At 43.2% G+C, this 21,157-nt stretch overlaps 1 protein-coding gene across 14 annotated transcripts in view; it reads right to left on the bottom strand.

The window, feature by feature from the left end:
- The window catches only part of FBXO25 (F-box protein 25), a 989,471-nt gene extending 968,524 nt beyond the window's left edge, over positions 1 to 20,947 (bottom strand). For 2 of the 14 annotated variants that reach the window (XM_069606066.1, XM_069606067.1), the window contains exon 1: positions 20,846 to 20,947. In XM_069606066.1, coding sequence (XP_069462167.1) covers positions 20,846 to 20,945 — 100 coding nt within the window. In that variant the 5' untranslated portion in view covers positions 20,946 to 20,947. Of the gene's footprint in view, positions 1 to 18,051; positions 18,151 to 20,845 lie in introns of those variants that run through there. The other 12 variants (XM_069606074.1, XM_069606069.1, XM_069606071.1 and 9 more) reach the window with 9 other exon arrangements.
- Positions 20,948 to 21,157: the final 210 nt, after the last annotated feature.

Here is a 21,157-nt window from a genome sequence, read left to right as displayed (position 1 = left end):
CATTCCTAGTTAATTGTCCAACCCATGTATTTTCCATGTCCGAATTTTCTTCCTCATGATTTTTAAAATAGTCAGTGTCAATTAAATGTTCATAGAAATGTATAACCTGATCTTCTTTCACAAATGCTAATCCGAATAGTTTTTTTATGTTATGTTGGAAAGTGCTGTCGTCTGTGTATTTACTACTTAGTCCAGGTTTTTGCAGTTTTTTCCATATCGACTGAGTAAAATGAAAAAAGCAGCTTTGTATGCTAGAATCAGGGTATATTGAAGAAAATGCCTTAATCTGTGCTAATTCAAAATCCATGATTATGTTTTTGGGTTTCGAATCTGGTACAGTGTCCTTGATTTTGTTCAACATGATTCTGTATGTTTCTTCATTTTTTTTGGGCATTAAAACATAAACAAGTGGAATTAGTTTGTTATTTATTGTTCCATGTATTGAATAAAATTGTTGGAAGGGGTGTGGGCATGCTTTGAAAGTTGCGTCGCCTTGCCACTGGGCACTTTCACTTAGATGCTTGAAATTGGTCGCAGTTGAAAATATCAATATTTTTTCGTCTCTTACTTCAACGGTAGAATGGTGGAAATTTTCTCCATTAGCTGTCACTCTAAACACTTCTGGTATGGTGATGTCATTGTATGTTGTAGGTGCTGGTGGCAGATTTTCCTTTTGCTGTTTCTTGCGGTTTACTGTTCGTTGCATATGTTTTTCACTAGGCATCTGCGCAGATGTGTGAAGGTAACGTGTCACATACCGTTGATATTACCAAACCGCTTGCCTGACCGGGGTTTTCTATTGCCTTTCTTTTTAGTTCTTGGAGAGTTTTATTACTATATTTGTCTAGTAGATGGTTGTGTTCTCCCTTTATTTTTGTATTGGAACATTCAACTATAACTCGTGCGGCACATTTTGATCGTCCATATTCAATGCATTTCAAGTACGAGCGTTCATTTTTTTCCAATTCCTTATTATAAATGTATCCTTTCAAAACCAGCCGTTTTCCTCCTTTTTGCAAGGTTATGTATTCAACCCTGTCATTTTCAATCTAAAATAACGAAAAAAAATGTTTTACTATGTTTGCCATACACTAATAATAATATATTTTTCGATTTAAATATCTAGTTACATATTTTTTATGTTATATTACCTGATTGTTTGCCTGACGTAGCCTAATCGAATCCACTGTAGTTCGCTCTGACTCTGGTCCTGTCAGGTAATGACAGTTGTTCACAACCGTCATCTGTTCCTTTTGTGTTTAGGCAAGGTTCTTTACTCATGGGTGTCACCTATTGGCTTAACCCTTACTACTCCTGATTCTATGGGGTTTTCGTTAGTCATAATGTATTTTATTTACAGATTGGCAAATGGTTATGGGTTGGTGGTCGAGAGGGGGGTGGGTGAGTTTCGGCGTAGAGGTAAGGGGGGGTAACCCCCCCATAAAAAACGGATGATTACCAATACTTCACATCGGTATGTTAGTACTATTGTTCGACTTTTTTTCCGACATTTTTGTTTCGACTATTTGTCTTTTCCTATTATATGTATATATTTTCGACATATTTGTTTGACTTTTTTTTTCGACATTTTTGTATTTCGGCATTATGTTTTCGACATTATGACTATAAACCCCTTTCAACAGTTGATTCTTAGTGATACAGATGACATTAAGTGATGATTCTTCATTGGTTATCCCAACAAAAGGTACAGACAATATTTTCTCTAATGTTTCTGAACAAATTGTTCGAGCAAAAAGAGATGCTGAAGATGATAATGAGGACAAACTCTTATCTTGATAACTCTGCCCATTTAAAGAATAATATGTGGTACAAGCACATGTAAGAGGTGGGGAGGAGACCGTCAGAGGAATGCCGTTACGTGTGCTCTCGCATCCTTTATGCCACAAGCACAGCCAGAACATTTATCACAAGAGAAATGCATTTACATGATGGAAAGTGTCTCAGCCATCTAGCAGCTTTCACAAGTGGACAATTCAAAGGAAAATGGGCAACCCTAAGGTGGAGGTCAAGAAAGACATTCCCCTATGAAGAGGAGTACCTAAAAACGCAGAAGATAGTGAAAGATCCAGCTTGGTTGAACCGAATGCTCTTGTACGCACACTGTGGCATGACTGGAGATCAGATAAGGATGGTTGAACAGAAACGATTGAATTGTGCAGACAACTGGGAAATGCCAGGATTGTCAGGATGTTGGGAGAGACGTCAGATGTTGGTATATGGACGAGTGCCAACCAGCACAGGATGGGAAGATGGAATGCTAGCTTGCAGAGCACATTTACTGAGGACAGCACCAGTGGAGACTGTTTAAATAGTGAATGACGAACGTCTGAAATCATGGGCCAAGTAAGCAACATTATTGACATGGGTCAGGGATGAAGCCAGACCTGGATCCATATTACCAATGAAAAATGCCACAATATGTTTTCGAAATAGGGGACACATTTAAATTGGAGAAAATAAAGTAACCGGATAATTGATGTACCAGGAATGAATGGAGGAACTGCCGTTCTAATGGATCACTATTGGGCCTGTGGATCCAAAGCTTATATGCAGGAATATGCTCTGCAGTAGTCTTACATGTTCCTGCGTTAGTAATTCCCCAAAGTGATCTTCAGATTGAAACCTTCCCAAAAATGGATGCACACCAGAAAAAGAAGAGCTCACTGACCCTTTTCTGGCAGAAAAGAGAGAACTATTTCTCAGTAAAAGCGATAAAAGCTTATGACAGTATTCCAGATTAGCATAAATTAGTTGTCTAGACGGCAATGAAACTTGCATCTATATTTTTCGTAGGACTTCACACTGCAGTGAATGCCAAGTGGTTACAAATCACCAGATGGGAGCTGCTATGAACACAACAATAAAAGGATTGAATGCGTTTTGAGAAGAATTAAGGGCCATTTGATTGATGACCCTCCAGAACAGGTATGGCTTGGACTTGATTACAGCAATGGAAGGTGGTTTTACGCCAAGATCGGGCCTTCTTGCTGTATGTAAATACCTTCCCATGATGGAGAGAATGGAACCCTAACAGAGGCAATAACAATGTGTCAAAGCTACATACGAAAATGGAAGAAGTAGATGAGACTGACGGAGTGGACTGGTTCTCGTCCCTGTTTTCTTGGATTCCGATCTGCATGGCAAATGCCTTTAAACTGCTAGGAGCATTGCTAGTATTGGTGATGCTGGAATTCTGCATTGCGAGAATCATCAAAGAAAGCTATTGGGATGAAGATAATGATTGGCATAAATGCTGAAACTGGTGAACACATGCAAACTGAGAGCCCCACTAGTGAAAATATAAAGGGAAGTCCCCTGGTACCGACAGGAATGAAGTTCTACTACCCTAACGATCATAACAAATATATAAGACATTCGGTATTCCCTCAACCAATTGGGGAGTGCTGCTATATGACTTGAGTGTGGATGAATACATAAGAAATGCAGGTCACCTGAGGGGGCTGATGAAGATATGGATTCCAAACAAACCACAATGTGAAGAGAAGGTGGAGGTGGTTGAGGACTCGACCAAAGGGGGGAAAATGTAGAGAAGCAGATGACGTAATCTCTAGTAACTGCCCCCTCACCTCCATCATACTGGAAGAATAGCAAGAAGACTGTGCATGACACCAGCTATTATCCCAATACCACATTGAAGATACGAGAGACGTTATGCACTCTGTCAATCCTATTGAATTGACCCTTGCACTGATATGGTGGAAGGATGTCAGCATTTACCATTAGACATAGAAGAACTGTAAGTGAAATCAGATCAGAGCAAAGTGACGTCATGAAGAGAAGACACTAAGACATTCTGAAACGATATGCAAATACTTAAAGAATGATAATGTAACTGAAGTAACAAGAGAAACATGTATGCAGAGAAAGAAATCATATACACTAAGAAGATAAATGAGAAGAGAAGTAGCAAATGTATATTTGCAGAAACACAGGGTAGATTAGACATATAGAGGCTTGTTGCAGTAGAAACTAGAATGCGAGGAAAGCGGCCATGATGGAAAGATGGATGTCGGATCGTGTCAAAACTACCTCAGACAAACGAAGGCTGGAAGGCAGAAAGACGCTGAAGAATCAGTTTTGTGCAATGAACAAATGATATCGGTTTGGCTGAGATGGAAGATGCCACATCAAGAAATAACTGGAAGGTACAGAGGGAGTCAACATAGATAAGCTATGAATGAAGGATACATTTGTCTTAGATTAAGAAGAAGCGAAAACATTTAAGTGCCAAGTATTGAACAATCAAGGATGCAGAAAGCATATCTAAGATGGAACAAACAAGTTTCCAGAGGCCAAGAGGTAATAACACCCAGCATAATTAAATTAAATAAAAGGTCGAAATTGACAAATTCGTGGTCTACTGACATGTGGTGCAAAAGTTTAAAACAAGGCCTATTCATTGAGCTCCAACTGAAGGTAGCAATGTACCTGCACTCCCCCAAAAGTCCCAGAGAAGAGAACAGTCAGCAAGGTCAGCTACAAAGGAGAAGCCTTGGCTCATGTTCTAACTGATGAGAGATGGTAGTATAATTGACCAATGTGGGCAGTGGTCTAGCATGGTTTCCCGCACCTGGATTTCGTTTTGGTTACATGCTGCTAACAAGCCAAATGTCCAAAGTTAGGAGAGTATGCCAACCAATCATAATGGGCTATGTAGCAGCATGCTCTACAGTGTTGCAGAAGCCAATCCGATGTTATTGTTTCTCTGCAATCTGTATTATAAGTATTTAGAGGTAGTTTGAGGCGTGCCTAACAGATAAGAGACAGCCAATGATGTTACTATAATTTACAAATACCATAGGTTGTGTTTCCTTAACCAATCACTCCCCTCGATAGGTTTTATTATTTGCCACGTAGGATGACGTTATAACTGACATACATCGAAGTATAAAGTCTTTGTCTAATGGAAAAGTAACAGAGTAAGTGAGCTCCAATTCGTATGGTCACCAGATTTTCCTACTTTATTTGAGCAGACAATAAAGTAGTACTTTGCCATATTCTTTGAGACTGTCTGGTTATTTGGGCCCAAGGTCGTTTATTATGGCAATTCAACTCTGCGCATGAGAAACACCCAAAGGTGCTAGCGCACAGAACTTTACACTGGGTTGATTCCAATATTTCCAGCATACGGTCAGAATTGCATTGGTGCCACAAAATCTCTCTGCCCGCATTTCTTTGATGCCTCCACATCCAGATAACACGGTTGAGAGTGTATAAGTTTGGTGAGCCACGCTGGGCCAGCTTTCGGCTAGGTTGAAGCACGATCATCCAACTGGAGGAAGCTGGCAATGGTGTGGGAGGGATTGCAGGTCTTTTTCCCCTCACTTACAGGCACAGTAGTTCAGGCCAGGATGGACAATGCAGTAACAAAGATAAATATCAATCGAAAAGATCTGACCAACCCTACACATAAGGGGTGTATTGAGCGCTTTTACTCCCGATAAATAGGCAAATACTCCCCAAAAATAAAAAATGGGAGTAAAAGTACTAACAAAAATATGAAAAAGACATGCAGAACCTTGTGCCCCGCTTTCACTCACATAGCTCTATGGATGCATTTGGACCATTATTGCACATAGTCCCACATGAGGAAACTACTTTTAATACTGCCTGATCGAAATGAGTAAACATGTATCTTTAAATGTGCATGAATAACTGGGTGCAAAGAAATTATTACTAAAACATTTTCGTTTTTCAGTAAAAAAAATGTTCTGCACGCTTATGAAAAACATTCTTGGAATTGGACTTACATTTTTACTCCCAACTTTAAAAAATAGGAAGTAAAATACTCTCACTTCCAAATCTTATCTGGAGTACCGATCTAACCATGCAAGATTTTCAGGGGGCGAGTGTCCAATGGTGCCCCCATCTTCTCAGCATATCCATGTAGTGTTGAACACAGCAGGGAACCAATTTAGCAAATCCTCCCTTCTTCTCTGGAGCTATAGGCGATCATTTGCATTGTCTGCAGCAGATTTCAAACCCTCAGATCAGTCTTTTTGTCACTCAGGACAACAGGGTAGTACCTCTTTTTAAGTCTCGTTTTCAGGATCACTGACTTGGGGTACAGACAACCCTGCTCATGGGGTAGCCTGTGGCTCCATCATTTGCTTTCCCTCTCTACATCCTCATCCCCAGGGTGTTGAGGAAGCTGATCAGAGAAGGCACAAGTAATCTTGGTCACCACCTACTGATCAGGAGACCATTGCCAAGTGTCGGCAATAGCACCAGCCCTGGTGTTAACCTTTGTCCCCAATCCAATGGAAGGTTCAGGCTCTGTGAATATTCCCACCTCAGCTGCTGATATGGAGGTTGAGTGGCAGGAACTAAGACAGTCAACAGCAGCAGCCACAGCAGTTCAAGTGGGTCCTACGAACAGCCTAGACATCCTTCCAATCCTCATGGTCACCTTTCTTTGTATTGAGAGCCCCTACAATGTGCTCGACTTCCTCTTGGAATGTTTTCATAAAGGCACTGAAACTCTAATGGACAGCAATTAAGGATTCGACTAAACTCTGGGGATGTTTGAGGGTTGTTGACAAACTGGTTCTCAAATCTTTTAGGAGTTTCATTTTACTCCCCTCTACCCCCAAGACAGAAACTGGTGCCTCCACGGGATTTACCAATGGTCTTGAAATCTCTTCCAAGTGCTCTGTATGTGCCCTTAGTGCAAGTGGACCTTGAATATGTATTCCTAAAACCCTGTTTTTGGTAGTCGTTTAATCATTAAGGAGATCAGGGGTTTTGTCTTGTAGAAACCCTCATCTCAGGAGATACTGATTGTCCGAGCAGGTCCAGGGTTTCTCCCAAAGATATGTTAATTTTTTATCTGGACGAAGTACTCTTATCATACCTAGGGTCATTAACAGATTCAACTGGAGAGCATCAGTTAACCCTGCTGGATATGAGCAGGGCGATTCACATCTATTTGGCTAAGAGATTCGACCAGAATGTGTGACCACCTCTTTGTTACATATGGGAAGAATTGTAGGGTATCCAAACATGCTGTATCCTCATTGATCCATTGGATGATGGTGGTGGTGATTTCAAAGGCTTATGAATTAGCAGCGTCTCCTCTTCCCACAATCATTGAAGGTAGATCAACTAGAGAAATGGCAATCTCATTGGCTGAAGCAAAGAGAATATTCTCCGGCCCCCAAGAATAGCTGCAAGGCGGCCCCTCAGGCTTTCCATAGGACCGAAGTTTCACCACAGGCTGTCCATCAAGGGGTCTGCAATTCTGGGGATGGTACACTTGCCATAATTCATGGTAGATTATTCCCTGAATACAGGGTGTAGCGTTTCACCTTGTTTGAGGTCTGTCTTATGCCTGTGGTCCCTGCCAAAGGGCAATCTTGGTTAGATCCTCATACTACATGTACCATAACCGGTGTTATTCGTAGAAAGGAGGCTAGAAAGGCCAGTTGTGAAGTTAATGTCTAGATGATGTGCACTAATCCCATCACTGCAACTGGACACCCTTGTCAGTTTAACATCCCTCCCACCCACCGCTTAAGGTTAGTGGGCGATCACCAAAAGGCTATTTTTATTTACAAGATTTGGTAGCTACACAGAATGATTGAATATCAAGAAAAAACACTATTTTAAAATAATAAAATATCACTTGCATTAAAATATGCACGTCAGGAATGAAAACAGTTTTTACTCCCTAAAATCCTATTGCTAAAATAATTCTTCGATGCAGTCAAAAGAAAACGAACAGATCTCACTCAGCCAAGCTTGCTGAGCATTTTTAACTCTTCCTGCCCAAGAAAAGACCAACAGCCAGTACCAACAGTGCTTGCTGCAATCAACGAACCAAGGCACATTCCAAATGTATAAGTATTTATTACGCATGAAAGATCTTTCCTACTTTGAGTCAAATGTAATTTCCAGAAAGTGCAAAATTAGATGCCGAAAGGAATTGAGAAAGGTTGAAAAACTGGATAAAAGAAAAGTTGCAATTAATTCGGCATGCTGCATCAGCAACTTGATTAATAAAACATACCCACGTCTTGGAATGTGAAAGGTTTGAGAGTGCTAGCTCACCTGAATACAACGGAAGAGTATGCAGGACTTACACCTCGAAAAAACAAATAACTATCCAATTAATTTTAGAAGTGCGATTTGCCATCAAAACTGCCATAAATGATCATGGGTGAAAATGCATGGATTACCGACTGGTAATCTTCATTACTTCTAGTCCTCCTCTTCCTTGTTGCAGTATTTACTTGTGAGGTCACCCACCTCCATTTAGGAACCCTTATTCTTTTTTTTATAGTTTTCTCCCTGCCCACCCCTGCCTCTCCTACCCGGCATGTCTCAGTCAATTCCTACTCCTTTGGCCCATTCCATCGAGGTCAAGCGGGACACAAGTACTGTGACTAGGAGTAATGAAGGTTACAGAACCCATGCTTTACAACTCCCCCCCTTTCTAGTACTTACTTGTGAGGTATAACAACTCTGATGTGTATGAATGGTCTCGAAGAACCCCTCAGACCCCAGATGCTATTAGCATCATCCATCACTGGTTCATTAACACCGTACCAGATCCCTGAACTCAAAACACCATTTCCAAAGCACCATCCCCATAGGGATGCAAATTTAAGCAGTAGCGTACAGTGAATTTGGTTGGATCCGCCCAAGTAGCGGCCTGACAAATGTCTTGGATATACACCCTTTGCACCACCGACGAGGAAGCAGCCAGTGCCCTGCCTAAACCCACCCCTTTCCCCGTACCTTAGGTGGAGAGTTTGACCAGATGGCTCATATGGAATAGCGATGGCTTCTTTAAACCAGTGACTAACTATGTACACTGTGGCTTTCTGACCTGGACAGGCACTCCCAAATGTCACAAATAGGCTGATCTCCAAAAGGACCATGACATTTCCAGACAACCCAGGACTACCCTCCTTAGAAGCCACGGACATGCACTGTTTTGATGGACAGGAGTTTTGCCAAGTCTTCATGCTGAAAATTCCCAGGGTTCTGGATTCTGATCCCCATTGTCTGTTGATGTAGGATACAGTTGTATTGTACATTTGAAGCAACATTGCTTTGCCCTGGAGTAGGTGAGAAAAGATAGGACAGCCTGAGCTACTGCAGCCAAATACCTCCAGCTGAAGCAACAGATTGCCCAGTTTCTCAAATATGTTTGTTAAAGCCACATTTACAAAAGAAACGGATAGCAAACAATCCTGCCTCCAGACTTATCCATTCCCCTTGGCGAGTCCGATTTCCCAATACTGCCACCCCAACCAGACTTGCTGGTGTCTGTAGTAAGAATGGCTAAAGGCTGGCTTAAGGAAACCCCTTTAAGCGATTTCCCAAAGGAAACCACTATTGTAGATCGAACCTCAGAGTTGGGGGGGAATAGACATGAAGTCCTCGAAGTTCTGGATTTACTCATTCCAGAGTGGTATCAATTGTCTTGCATGTAGGCGATCCCAATGAATCAGAAAAACATGGATTACCAGGAAATGATCGAATGGAGAAATGACCTCCTACCTTAACCATTACTGCACCCCAAACGTATATTTTAGTAAAATAGAAAATCACTAAAATAACTGTCAATTTCTTCATTAGTTTTTTTCAATTCGATCATTTCTATAGCTACCAGGCCGCATACCTTGGAACCAGAGGGAATCCCTCATGGTCACCAATGTGGTGACTAGAAGGCATCTCAGAGCTCTCTTATTTTTTAAAAGAAATGTTTTATTGGTTTTCTTATAATCTTTACAGAAACCGACTTGTAGCCGGTGTTGCATCTCAGAACAGTCTAAATTGTGTAAAAACCCCCTACCCCCACCCTCCCTCACAGAGGAGCAGTCTGCACTGTGACCTTACAGTTAAACACCATTATGCAAAAATATTGGACTTGTAGCGGATATTGTTCACTCAGGGCATTTCTATTAAGTTCAGTGCCCGTAACCTGACCGGTCAAGAGAGTGCATTGTAATCTTTAGCCATATAGTTTAGAAAAGGAGTCCAGATGGTCATAAAGGATGTGAGAAACCGGACGGGATTCTCTCGCCCACTCCCTCTGGATCTTCCATTCAGGTTGCCAGGGAAGGGCCATCACTTTTGGATCCTGACCGTGGGGGTGGACAAGCGAGGGACGATCACCTGTGTGGAGGGTCACAGGAGACTGGGAGGAGAATACCCAAGGGCGAGACATGGTGTTGACCCAGTCCCGAAAATATCCTAAACTACTCTCCGTCAGACTTTGTGGGGTGTTTGCAATCTCATCCCATATCCCCCTCCCCAGTTCCAACAAATACTGAGACGAGGAGAAGGCAACTAAGGTCAGTAAAGATTACCCATAGAAATAACATGGGGAAAATAAGAGCAACCGATCCTAGAAATATCTCAGGTTGTCCCACTAAGAGTCATGCAGGTTCAGGCATTCAATATTAACCACTCACACCTGGGGTGTTCACTATAGAAGGTGTTGGCTTACACGAAGGAATGAGCGAGCTGGGGATGCAGACTGGACCGGAGTGGCCTAGGAGCTGGAGGAGGACGATGTACGGAGACGCTGGCCCAGTGCAGATTAAGTGCTGCAGCATGGTGCAGCGTGGTGAGGGTGCTGGATAAAAGCAGTCTGCATTCTACCGGCCAGGTTCAGGAGAGTGCTTGTTCCCATGCCCCCCCCCCCCGAGGGTGCCTGAGGGGCAGGTGGTGAGACCCCGACCTCAACCCTGCATTTCCTGGAGGAGCCACCTCTCAATGCTATGCTGCCCAGTGAGTTTCGTGGAGAATGTGAGAGAAACTCGGGAACGTGCATTTGGATGAGAGCGGTGCGGGAGAAAGGAGGCACATACAGTAAAAGCGGCACAGAATTGCAATGAAAGAAAAGTATAGGACAGCTGAAAGCAAGAGCGAATCAGAAATTGTCAAAGTTTAAAGCGGAAGCAAGAGTGAAGCAGAAAGTGCAAAAGCTGAAAGCAAAAAACGGAGCAGAAAATAAAGTGAAAGCAGATCGGAGCGGAAAGCGAGCAAAAGACCGATCAGAGCAGAAAGTGAGAGAAAGTAAAGAAAAGCTCAAGGGTGCCCATAACAGGAATGTGCCAGAGGCACGATAAAAAGGAACACAGAAAAGAGGGTGCAAGATAGCATGAGAAGAGTAAAAGGAAAAGTACCAGGGGCACGATAAAAGTAAGAGTGAACAGTGCAAGGAAATAAGAAGTAAAGGGGTGCAGGAAGCATCTGAAGAAAAAGGTACAAAGAAAAGTAAGAGTGAGAAAGCAAAGAGAGGGGCAAAGGATCAGTGTGGTCACACTCAGGAAAAGCAAAGAGCCTGGCGTTTTTGAAAGCCTCCGATTCTACCCCACGTAAGGATGCTATGTAAAAAAAAAAAGACTGTAGACAAGGAAAAGGTACATCCTGACTAGCTGAATGTGTGTTTTGAATTAAAGGGGCCTAAACCTGAAGAAGGGTACCCTCTGAAATCAAGAAGGAACTGTGACATATTGTGTCTTGTGTTTGAAAGCGGGTATAGGCCTATGCTTGGGGAAGAGAACCCTGCGAGGCCAACCAAATAAAGAATCCTGATAAGACATTTGACTTTGTGTTTGAAAGCTGGAAGGGGGCCCTCTGGAGGTCTTTCGAACAGCCCTGTTTATTGAACTCATCTTTGTGACATTGACCAAACAGCACCTGGTGAGAAGGCCACCCGTAACCAACTTTGGTTTCCCACTTTTTGTTGAACCACTATTTTCCTTTTTAAAAGACTGCCCATCACATTCTTTTACAGAGTGAGTGAAAGCATAGGTTTAGACACAGAGACTTATTTGGGATTATTAGACAAGGCCATTAGAAACAACAGTTAAGGGAATTACCCCTTTACAGTTTTCAAACAAACCTTTTTGATACCATGCTCGTCTCACAAGGACAACAGGGTAGCTCTAATATAGCAGTAAGTTTCTCCATCGCTAATATAGTCCAGAGCTTGTCCAGCCAGAGTTCAATCGATGGAGGTTTCGTCTTCTTCCATAACCGCAGCATGGCCAGTTTGGCCCCCATTAAAAGATAGCCCATATCTTGGTTTCACCCCTTGTACAGTACTGTCTCAGAAGGGTCAAGAGACCTAGCACACATCTTAGGACTACATTCACTTTTAAAATCTTTTTCAACCTTGATCTGATTTCAAGCCGGAAAACCCATTTAGGGGGACAGCCCCACAGTAGGTGTTAAAGTGTGCCGTCTTGTTTGCATCCCCTCCAAAAGGTTTTGGAAATGTTGGAGTTGCAAGCATCCAATTTCTCCGGCGTTCTACTAGTGAGAATCTTTGCCTAGGTTTCTGCCAGGTGAGGACAGAAGGAAGTGACAGAAGCCCTATATATCCTCTTCCAGTCCTCATCTCAGGGCTCTTTTACCGTGATAACTGAAAAATTGTCGGAGAAGAAAATGGGACTTCAGCTTGTAGATGATAAAACCTGCTGGCTCTTGCACATGTTGCACCAGAATCTCCTGTGACGGAGCATTGATCAACTATTCTGCTAGGAAAGAGTACACATGTATCCCTTTCTGGAATTATTCAATGGTTCCTAGGACCTTTGTGAAGGCACAGAAAACCAGTCCGGCCCAATGGGGAGGGCTCTGACTAAATGTCATGAGTGAATATCAGAAACTTTTATTAAATTAAAGTCTTTCATGTGAATTAGGGGATTGACATGTTGGGGACATTCCATCTTGAAATCCTCTGAGGTCCCTGCTAAATTCGGTCTCTAAGTCTATAAATCAGTCAGTATTTTGTCGGTGGTTTGGGGAGTACAGCATTTTGGAGTAAATGCCCTTCCCTTCTGGCCAACTGCCGATTGCCCTCTTCTGGAGAATTGTTCCCATCTGGCTAACCGAGCATCTATGCAACCATTAATGTCCACAATTACTTTTTGACAATTAGCCATTTTAAGTCATCTTGGCTATATTGGTAATCACAAAAATGTGCTCCAAATGATGCTGTCATTACCTTGTTTCGACTACAGGACGGATGCTCATTTATTCAGATATGTACCGGTCGCTTACTTTTACCAACATAATGCTTCTCACAAGGACACAAAATCGTATACGATTGTCTTGCAAGTGGTACATCTTTGAAGTGGCCAGAATTTTCCTAAAAAAACAAAATGTTGTGGTCTTAGTAGTGAACTGACAAACTGTACATTGACCACAAACATGGTGTCCATTAATCACAGGTACCTAAAAGTCTTTGCATATCTGGAATAGATTAATCCTTTTTGCTTAAGGCATGTACCAGAGATTGCTGTAAATTGGTACTCCTTTTAAAAGCAAACCAGAGTTCATCTAAATCCGAGTCTTAGACTTATAAAATATACCAATTTCATAACACTAAATTCCTCAAATGATTACTCAAGTAGGAAAATGTAACACAAACCAGAGGTAATTTCTCTTTCTATTGTAATATGCTTTCTTTTGGATAAAAATGCTTTCTTGAGTGTTTCAATAGTTGCTTAGGCTAACTTAGTTTTAGTAATTGTTAGGCAGAATCACATGCAGTACCCTTGGGGAACACTACAGGCAATTAGGACTAGCAGTGCAGGCACACTTTCACCTTTGGTACAAGCCTGTACTACACAGAAAAGTGGTAGCGATGGCTGAGCAGCAAGACTGATCCAGAGTTTAACCCTTTAAGTGCCATGGCCTTTTTTGGTGATTTCAGTGTGTGGCCATTCAATGCCTTGTAACTTTTTTGTTACACAACATATCTCGGCCAAATTTGGCCCCTTTTTTCCCCACATGTAGGCGGTCGTAACGCCACACAGGAATCCTAGGTTGCTCTAGGGGGGGTGAGAGAAAATAACCAAAAATGTTGTGTTTTTTCAAAAAATGCCAATAAAATGATGTACAAAGCCGCCCGTGGTTTTTTCCTTTTAAGAGTTAAGAGCAAATAGTTTGCTGTGCTGAATTCCCCGATTTCCTGGCTTTCAGGAACAGGTTGAGTGGAAACTAAATAAATTACTTATTTTGATGTGGTTATCAACCATTTTTTGAGAGGTAGGCGATTTTGGCCATTTTTGCCAATTGGACATGCATGGACGGAATGGAAGAAAAGCCGAATTGGAGGACAAAGGCATACATTTCTGAAAAGTAGACAAAATTCAAGTTTAGGAAGGGGTGATTTGCACAGGTCAGGCAACAACTAAGTAGGGGAAAATGCCATAGATTGGGGAAAAAAGTGGGGAAATGACAAAAAAAATAAAAATAAATAAAAATAAAAAAGGTATGTGGTGGACATGGTTGGCTTGGTACGGCAATGGCTTCTATGAATTTTGAGAAAAACAATGCTCTGCTACATTCCCCGGACTCTTGCAGTTAGGAAAGCACACATTTTTGTAGTGTTTCACAAAACAAGCACTACCACAAGCCAAACACTGAGCCATGGTACACAGGAGTTTTATGCTTACGGCCTCAACAGACGTAATTAGCATGTGTAAATCAGGAAAACTAATGTGGTGAGGAACGGCAAGCATGCATTTTTTGAAAGAGCACAGGCAGACTCAAGGGTAGGTGACTTGTGCAGGTTACAAAGGTGTATAGTGCATAAAGCAGCGACTAAATGTAGGGCACATTAGGGAAATTAAAGGGTTGTGTGACAAAGGGCACCAGCAAATGGGTCAAAATGTTATGAAAACCACACAAGCACAACAAATGTCATACCTTCCCCCGTTCCCACACGTGTCCCGATGAAAACGGTACCTCACATGTGTGATTGCACCTACATGGGCAACAAGGGGAAAACCTAAAACACAGGTAACCCCAAGTCTTTCAGCATAGCATAATTTCAGGAATTCTGCTCATGCGCACACCGTACAGTTTGGGCCTAGGGTGTCCAAGCCAACAAGGAAAACAGGGAACCCCATGCATTTTCGAAAAGAGGAAACCTGTGACAATCCGCAGAGGTCGGACTTGCGCAAATCGGCCCAGAATTCATTACTCAAGGTTTCTTGGTAAAAGAATATACGTGCATTTACTCAGTTATAAAGCATTACTCTAGCACAAGCAGCTCAATATCACTCACTAATACACCACAAAAATCGGACCGGTAAGTAAATGAACAAGTTTAGCTCCAAAATGAAGTGGGAGCAAAATGGCACTTCAGATACTTAATAAGGGAGGGAAAAGACAAGGTTATAAGATTATATAGCCCAAATACTTTCATAAGCAGGGCAAAGGGATATCAGTTAAATACAACCAGAAGTTCTTCTCAATAGGCCTGGGCCAAAGTCAATAGTTCAGGGTCTTTTGTATACGATACCACAGTTCTGGTAAGTAACAGTTAAGTCTTTGCCATGGAGATAAGAAAAGTTTGACAAATGTTAAGGGAAGGACAAGCCTTCATAGTTGAGGAAAGTTTCATGCACTTTCTCGATGGCTGAAAAGTTTTCCGGACCGCGTTTGCACAGTACCTTGTCAATGAAGAAAGCTGTAGCTGAGGCAGTTGTTCCTGGCAGTTCGAGAAGAACTCGCTGTTCCTGAGCTTGAGTCGTGGGGACAAGAAGGAGGACGTCGGGAGCACTGCCCAGGGAAGAGGCCAAAAGCTGTAGCAAGACGTCGGTTTAAGGTGCGAGTGCCTTAAAGTCCACAAGCTTGTTTCCTTCCCTCTGGCTATCCGGTTTTCAACAGCACTCTGATGAAAATTTGACCAGATGTGGACAGTGTCCAGGTTGCTTGCGAGTTGGTTGTTCCCACCAAATTCAAGGGAAGAAGTGAATCTTGAAGGGCTTCTCTGTTGTCGGAGTTTCAGGCAATTCAGACCTGCAGCAGGGCTTCACTGGTCATCCAGGCGTTGCAGCAGTCCTCTTCCTTCCTCTCCTCTTCGTTTCTTTCATTCCAGTGGTCGACTCTGCTTTCCAAGTCCCGGAGACCTGCTTTTAAACAGTTTTCCCCCATTCATTCCAGCCTGGCTGTCACTCACACAGCAGGGTGGCTGTCCTTGCCGGACAGCCAGTCGGCAAATCACGCCAAAGTGCATTCATGTCTCCTGGGAGACTAAGCACAGGGAGTTTCGGGCACCTCCCTCACATCCTGTCCACCCCAGACACTCAGGCGCCAGAGGAGGGCTTCAGCACTGAAGCCCGCCAAAGGCCAACGAACAAAGGGACCAAACCTGGTTTGGCACGCAGAAGCAAACACAAGAAGGACCTTTCCTAAAAGCAATGGCGAAAAAACATGACCAGAGTCTGTTTTTACAGATAGGTCTTGGGCGCCATATTGAAAAACATGGCTGACCTGATTTTTAGCTACCATTGTTAGCGGTCGGGAAAAGTCACGGTAGTTGATCTTAACCACTGCCACCAGCCATTTAAAGTAGGAAAGGGTAACATTTTACTGTTACATGAGTGTTTTGACTCAGGGGAAGCTAAGCAACCCCTCCAGCAGTCTATATGAAGATAGTATGTGCTGGGTCAGTAAATTTAAAGAGACTAGTAAAGTAAATGTAACTTTACATGCTCTGGGAGACAGTAGTCAGTCCTAGAGAAGGTATTTAAACCTTGGGAAGTCTGAAAGACAATCCTGTGCCACTGCACTGAAGGTGCAGTGTGACACACAGAACAAGATGATGCCTTGGAGTTGTTTAAAACTCCATAACTAAAGAACACAAATCAAAATACACAAAAGTGGGAAAAAAACGGTTCACACTCTTTCCAGGTAAAAAATCAAATCCCAGAAATCCAACAAAGTTGCTGGGTGTATCAAAAGGTAAGGGAAATTAGCACATACTGAGAGTTCTCCCTAACAGTAATTGATGCATCATTATTGGAGATTGATATTAAAATTCATTAACAGTCATACAGTTGCCGCGTGCCTGTAGAAACTGATTGAACGGAATGGTGGCTGGCTGTTGAAATGTAGAATGGTGTTTCTATCAGCGGGTTTACCAAACAAACACTTCTAACACACTTTCATTGACTTGGATAAGCAAACCAAGAAAAGGGATTTCAATTTGGCGACACAAAGCAGTAAATCTTAAATTGGTGTAGATGGAATTAATCCACATAATGAATGCAATGGGATGATCCAAGTCGTTTCATCATATTATTAAGATATCATCTATATAGCAATGATATATCCTTATCGATGCCCAAAAAGGGTTCACTTCTGTATAAATATGCATCACTTAAAATTGTTCAGCAAACATATTAGCTAAACCAAGGGAAAAAGCTGCCCCCATTGAAGTGCCTTGTATTCGCTTATAGAAAATTCACTTGAAAATAAAGTAGTTTTCAAAGAGCGCTACAGTAGCTAAATCTGTAATCAATTTAGTGGGCACTTGATGACGAGTACTGATGCAGCAGGGCACACGTTCACTATGCATTTGGCATGGAGTTTACCAAAGGGAAATCCTGTTTGGAGATGGAATTAAAAGCCGGGGTTTTGCACCCTTGCCAGATTGCAATTGCTCACAATGGTCTCTGTGCATCATTACCATAGCAACATGCACACGGCCCTGGAAACCCTCTGAACTTGGATGATAACAATAAAAAGAGAAGCTGGGTTCTGGAATGGAGGGGACTATGTTACAAGTACTGGGACGAGGAAGAGAGGCGTGGGGTAATCACAGCAGGGACCAACACGAGCTCTACAACCACATGCTAAAACACGCTTTAAATAAGCCTTTCGCTCCTTAAGAGTCCTGCGAAATGATTTTGGAAGGGTGGTCACCCTCGCTGCTATTCTCACCACCACCTGGAACACCTGTTACATCCCCAGGCAGCTATAAGACTACCCCATCAGCTCTCAGATGCCCGACTTCCAGGACTAAGAGACCCTCATGCCTCATCCCACGTTCGGCTGCTACCCGTTCTCCATCCTTGAATGTAAGAACCTTTGACTGCCCACACACTATCTCTCGTAGTACATAGCCCGCATTTTACGAGCTCGGATATTTTATAATGGCTCTCTTGGAGACCCACTTACGGCACCCGTCAGAATGTAATGCGCTCACCCCCATGCCACTAACGTTCGCGCACAGGTACCGCTACTCACTGTGCAGCCAAAATGTTTTTCAGCCACTGCTTTTCTACAGCCTCCTATTTGTTTTGAGCGGAACTACACTCTGCACAGCTGACTCTACTTCTCTAAACTCGTCCGTCGTCTGTGTTTATACCCAGGAAGTAAAAGGGAAACTTGGACGAACGTCTCAATGACATTATTTTCCGGATAATTGTATTTCTCAGGCTCTCTTTCCCGTGAAAAACTAGACGCTGCAGGTAGACATAGGGGTCGCGGATAGCATAGATAATTGGCATTTCTTTTTCATGAAGAGACTGATTCAAATTAAAAATATATATATATAAAGTTCATAGCTAAATCATTTGGTGAAATAACTATCTATTAGACAGTAAATAACATACCGGATGTGTTTCCCATTTCTTATTGAAAAGAGAACACATGTTTAGGAATGCGTTTTACGTGTACGTTTTAAACTTAGTAATGTCAAAATGCTTATTTATAAATTCTATGTCAAGACTCAGAGGCTCAGATTATGCGCTTCTCTTTACTCACTCGAACAGCATCAATTATATCAACAAACATGAAAAACAATAACCAATAAAACTACAAATCCCAACAAAAACCATCACATTTGTAGTCCGTTTTTCATAGGTTGTTCTGGTCACGTGACTTCATTCTCCAATCACGCTTCTCCTATCCTCTATAATACGCTGTGTCTCCATAGTCCTTCCTCTTTCTTTGCTGCTCGAGCAGCCGAGATAAGTGATATATATTTTGACTTTTATATGTATTGTTATGGGATTGATCATTTAGGCAGTGTGCGTACGTAGGGAAACATGTAGGAGACACATGGCGCGTGGTAGTGACTGGCAGAGCATATCCGCAGGGGAGGACGCGATGGGACTTTTCGTTCCGGCGTCAGCTTTGCCTCGTTAGGAGGCACTGTAACTACGGATGTTCGCAACGGCGCGACAGGACTCTCTGGGTTCCGACGCCATTGCGAACTTACATTCTTGTGAGAAGCAGGTTTCTCTGTGTGCGCGCGGGAGTGTTTCAGATACTACGGCAATTAGATCAAACGGATCTATCGTTTGACATCGTTTTGTTGCTGTAGCCGGTGCAGAAGCGGTACACCCTGTTTCGGCACCGCTGGTTCGGCGCGGGCCGATTTGCCACGGCTAGTTCAGCGCGGCCAGTTCGGTGCTGGGATGTTTTGGCGCAGGGATGTTTTGGCGCGCCTGCACTGAACTGGCCACGCCAAATCGTCCCGCGCCGAATCAGCCCCGCAAAATCGTCCTGCTCCGCCTTTGCGGAGTTAAACACGAGCCATACATGCACCCGCCTCATCCATGCATCACCCACGTGTCTGCGCTTCTGGCATTTCATGCGACTGGATGCACCCCGCGTCCTCCCTACAGTTATACCCATCTACTCATCCTTACGCCCACAAATCCATCCTTTTGTTTTTCGTTTCCTTACCATGTACCCAAACTGCCAGGATGCGATCCGACATTAGCATAAAACAAATTTGCAAAGGAAAAGAGTTTTCTAAAAGAAAGAACCATAGGCTGGTTTACGAAGGCATCCGCTGCGCCCGCGGGGTTGGGCGTATAATAAATGCAATGCATAAATAAATAAAGTGTTTTTCAATGGCTGCCACCTATAGAAAAACGGTCTATGAACCAGCCCTCTAGATCTCCCAACCAAAAGCCAGATATAGCGAATTGCAAACTAGTTCAACAAAATACAGCCCACCTGACCGGAAATTTCCGAGTTTCTGAATCATTAAAGGCGAGCACTTCCAATCAGAGGCACCGGTAGCAGTATTTTCTATGACCGTTTCATTTGTTCCCAACATTTTGTTGCTACAACCTTTCATTTTAGCAAAGTTTCAGCATCTAATTTTACACCCTTTCTGGACTGAACTTTTCTCCCACTCATCCTCCGTGGTAGTGTGCGCCATGCCGGGCGCTACCTATGTAACCCCGTCACCCCCTATAGCACCCAGAGGCAGCTTGTAGCGCTCTACACAACGAATGAATACAAATGACAGAGCATGTATCGATAGTATCATTAAACAGGTGGGTAGCAAGGCGAGCGGGCCTTTCACAGCAGCGCCTCGACGCCACGGGAACTGGCAGCAGGCGCCATACACGCTCACACAACATAACACACTTACAGAGATGTACCTGGCGCGTTTCTAGGGCGTAAGGCAACGCAGCCCCTTCGAGTTTCCTCGAACGAGGCCCCAAATCTCGCCCCGTTCCTCTGGATGAAGCGAGGATGGGCAAATGCACCGGGCAGAAAAGCAGCAGCATTACAGAACAGGGAATTATCGCAGCGAGTTACACGCAGCCCCTCAAAAAAGCAATGGAAACAGGCATGTCTGTGAGGTTCTGGATAGCAGAGAAGGGCACGGGTGGAGCTATTGAGGTAGACACTGCATTGGGAGGGTATTTAGAGGCACCAGGGTGAGCACAGCTCGAGGAACTTTCCCTGCGGAATGAACCTCCCGTGACCGAAAGCCGTCTCTTTCCGTTCCTCAACTCCTGGCAACGGACAGGAGCACCGGGAGATCGGTTTAAGGGGTGCCCAACTGTTGCATCTTGCATAAAAAGTTCCCTGCTCGGCTCCTAAGTAACATTTATGAACAAATGCAAGTGTGAATCACTGATTCCTTGCAAGTCGGCCCCCGAAACATTCTACATTTTTGTACCACTCCAACAAATCCTGGAGCAATACGTGCAGAATCATTTTGCATTTTTCGTTAACATTCAGTGCCCCACTATTTTCCAATCGGAACACGTTTGCTTCGTATACTTTTTACCTTTCAGAATGTAACGGGTTTGTGAAGAATATTTCTCCAGTTTTGAGGCCGAAGAGAATAGGATCAGACATGATGGGGGGAGGAAGACCAGCCAAGCCATAGAGGAGCAGGACGATTTGGCGCGGCCAGTTCGGCACAAGGCCAGTTCGGCCTGCTCCGTGCAGAAGAGCAGCAGCTCTGTTCAGTGAGCCGTGGGCACCATCTGGAGGTGGAAACAGGTACCGCAGGCTAAAAATTTAATTTGATGCCTAAAAGACTGGCTCAGCCCAGGTGAAGTCGTATAGACCCCTCATTGTTCTGCCTGCTTGGGAG

The sequence above is a fragment of the Ambystoma mexicanum genome, chromosome 4p (genome assembly GCF_040938575.1).
Source record: "Ambystoma mexicanum isolate Mex_15411 chromosome 4p, UKY_AmexF1_1, whole genome shotgun sequence".
Taxonomy (NCBI): Eukaryota; Metazoa; Chordata; class Amphibia; order Caudata; family Ambystomatidae; genus Ambystoma; species Ambystoma mexicanum.
The sequence above is the reverse complement of the archived record's forward strand: the minus strand, read 5'-3'. Positions and strand labels throughout refer to the sequence as shown.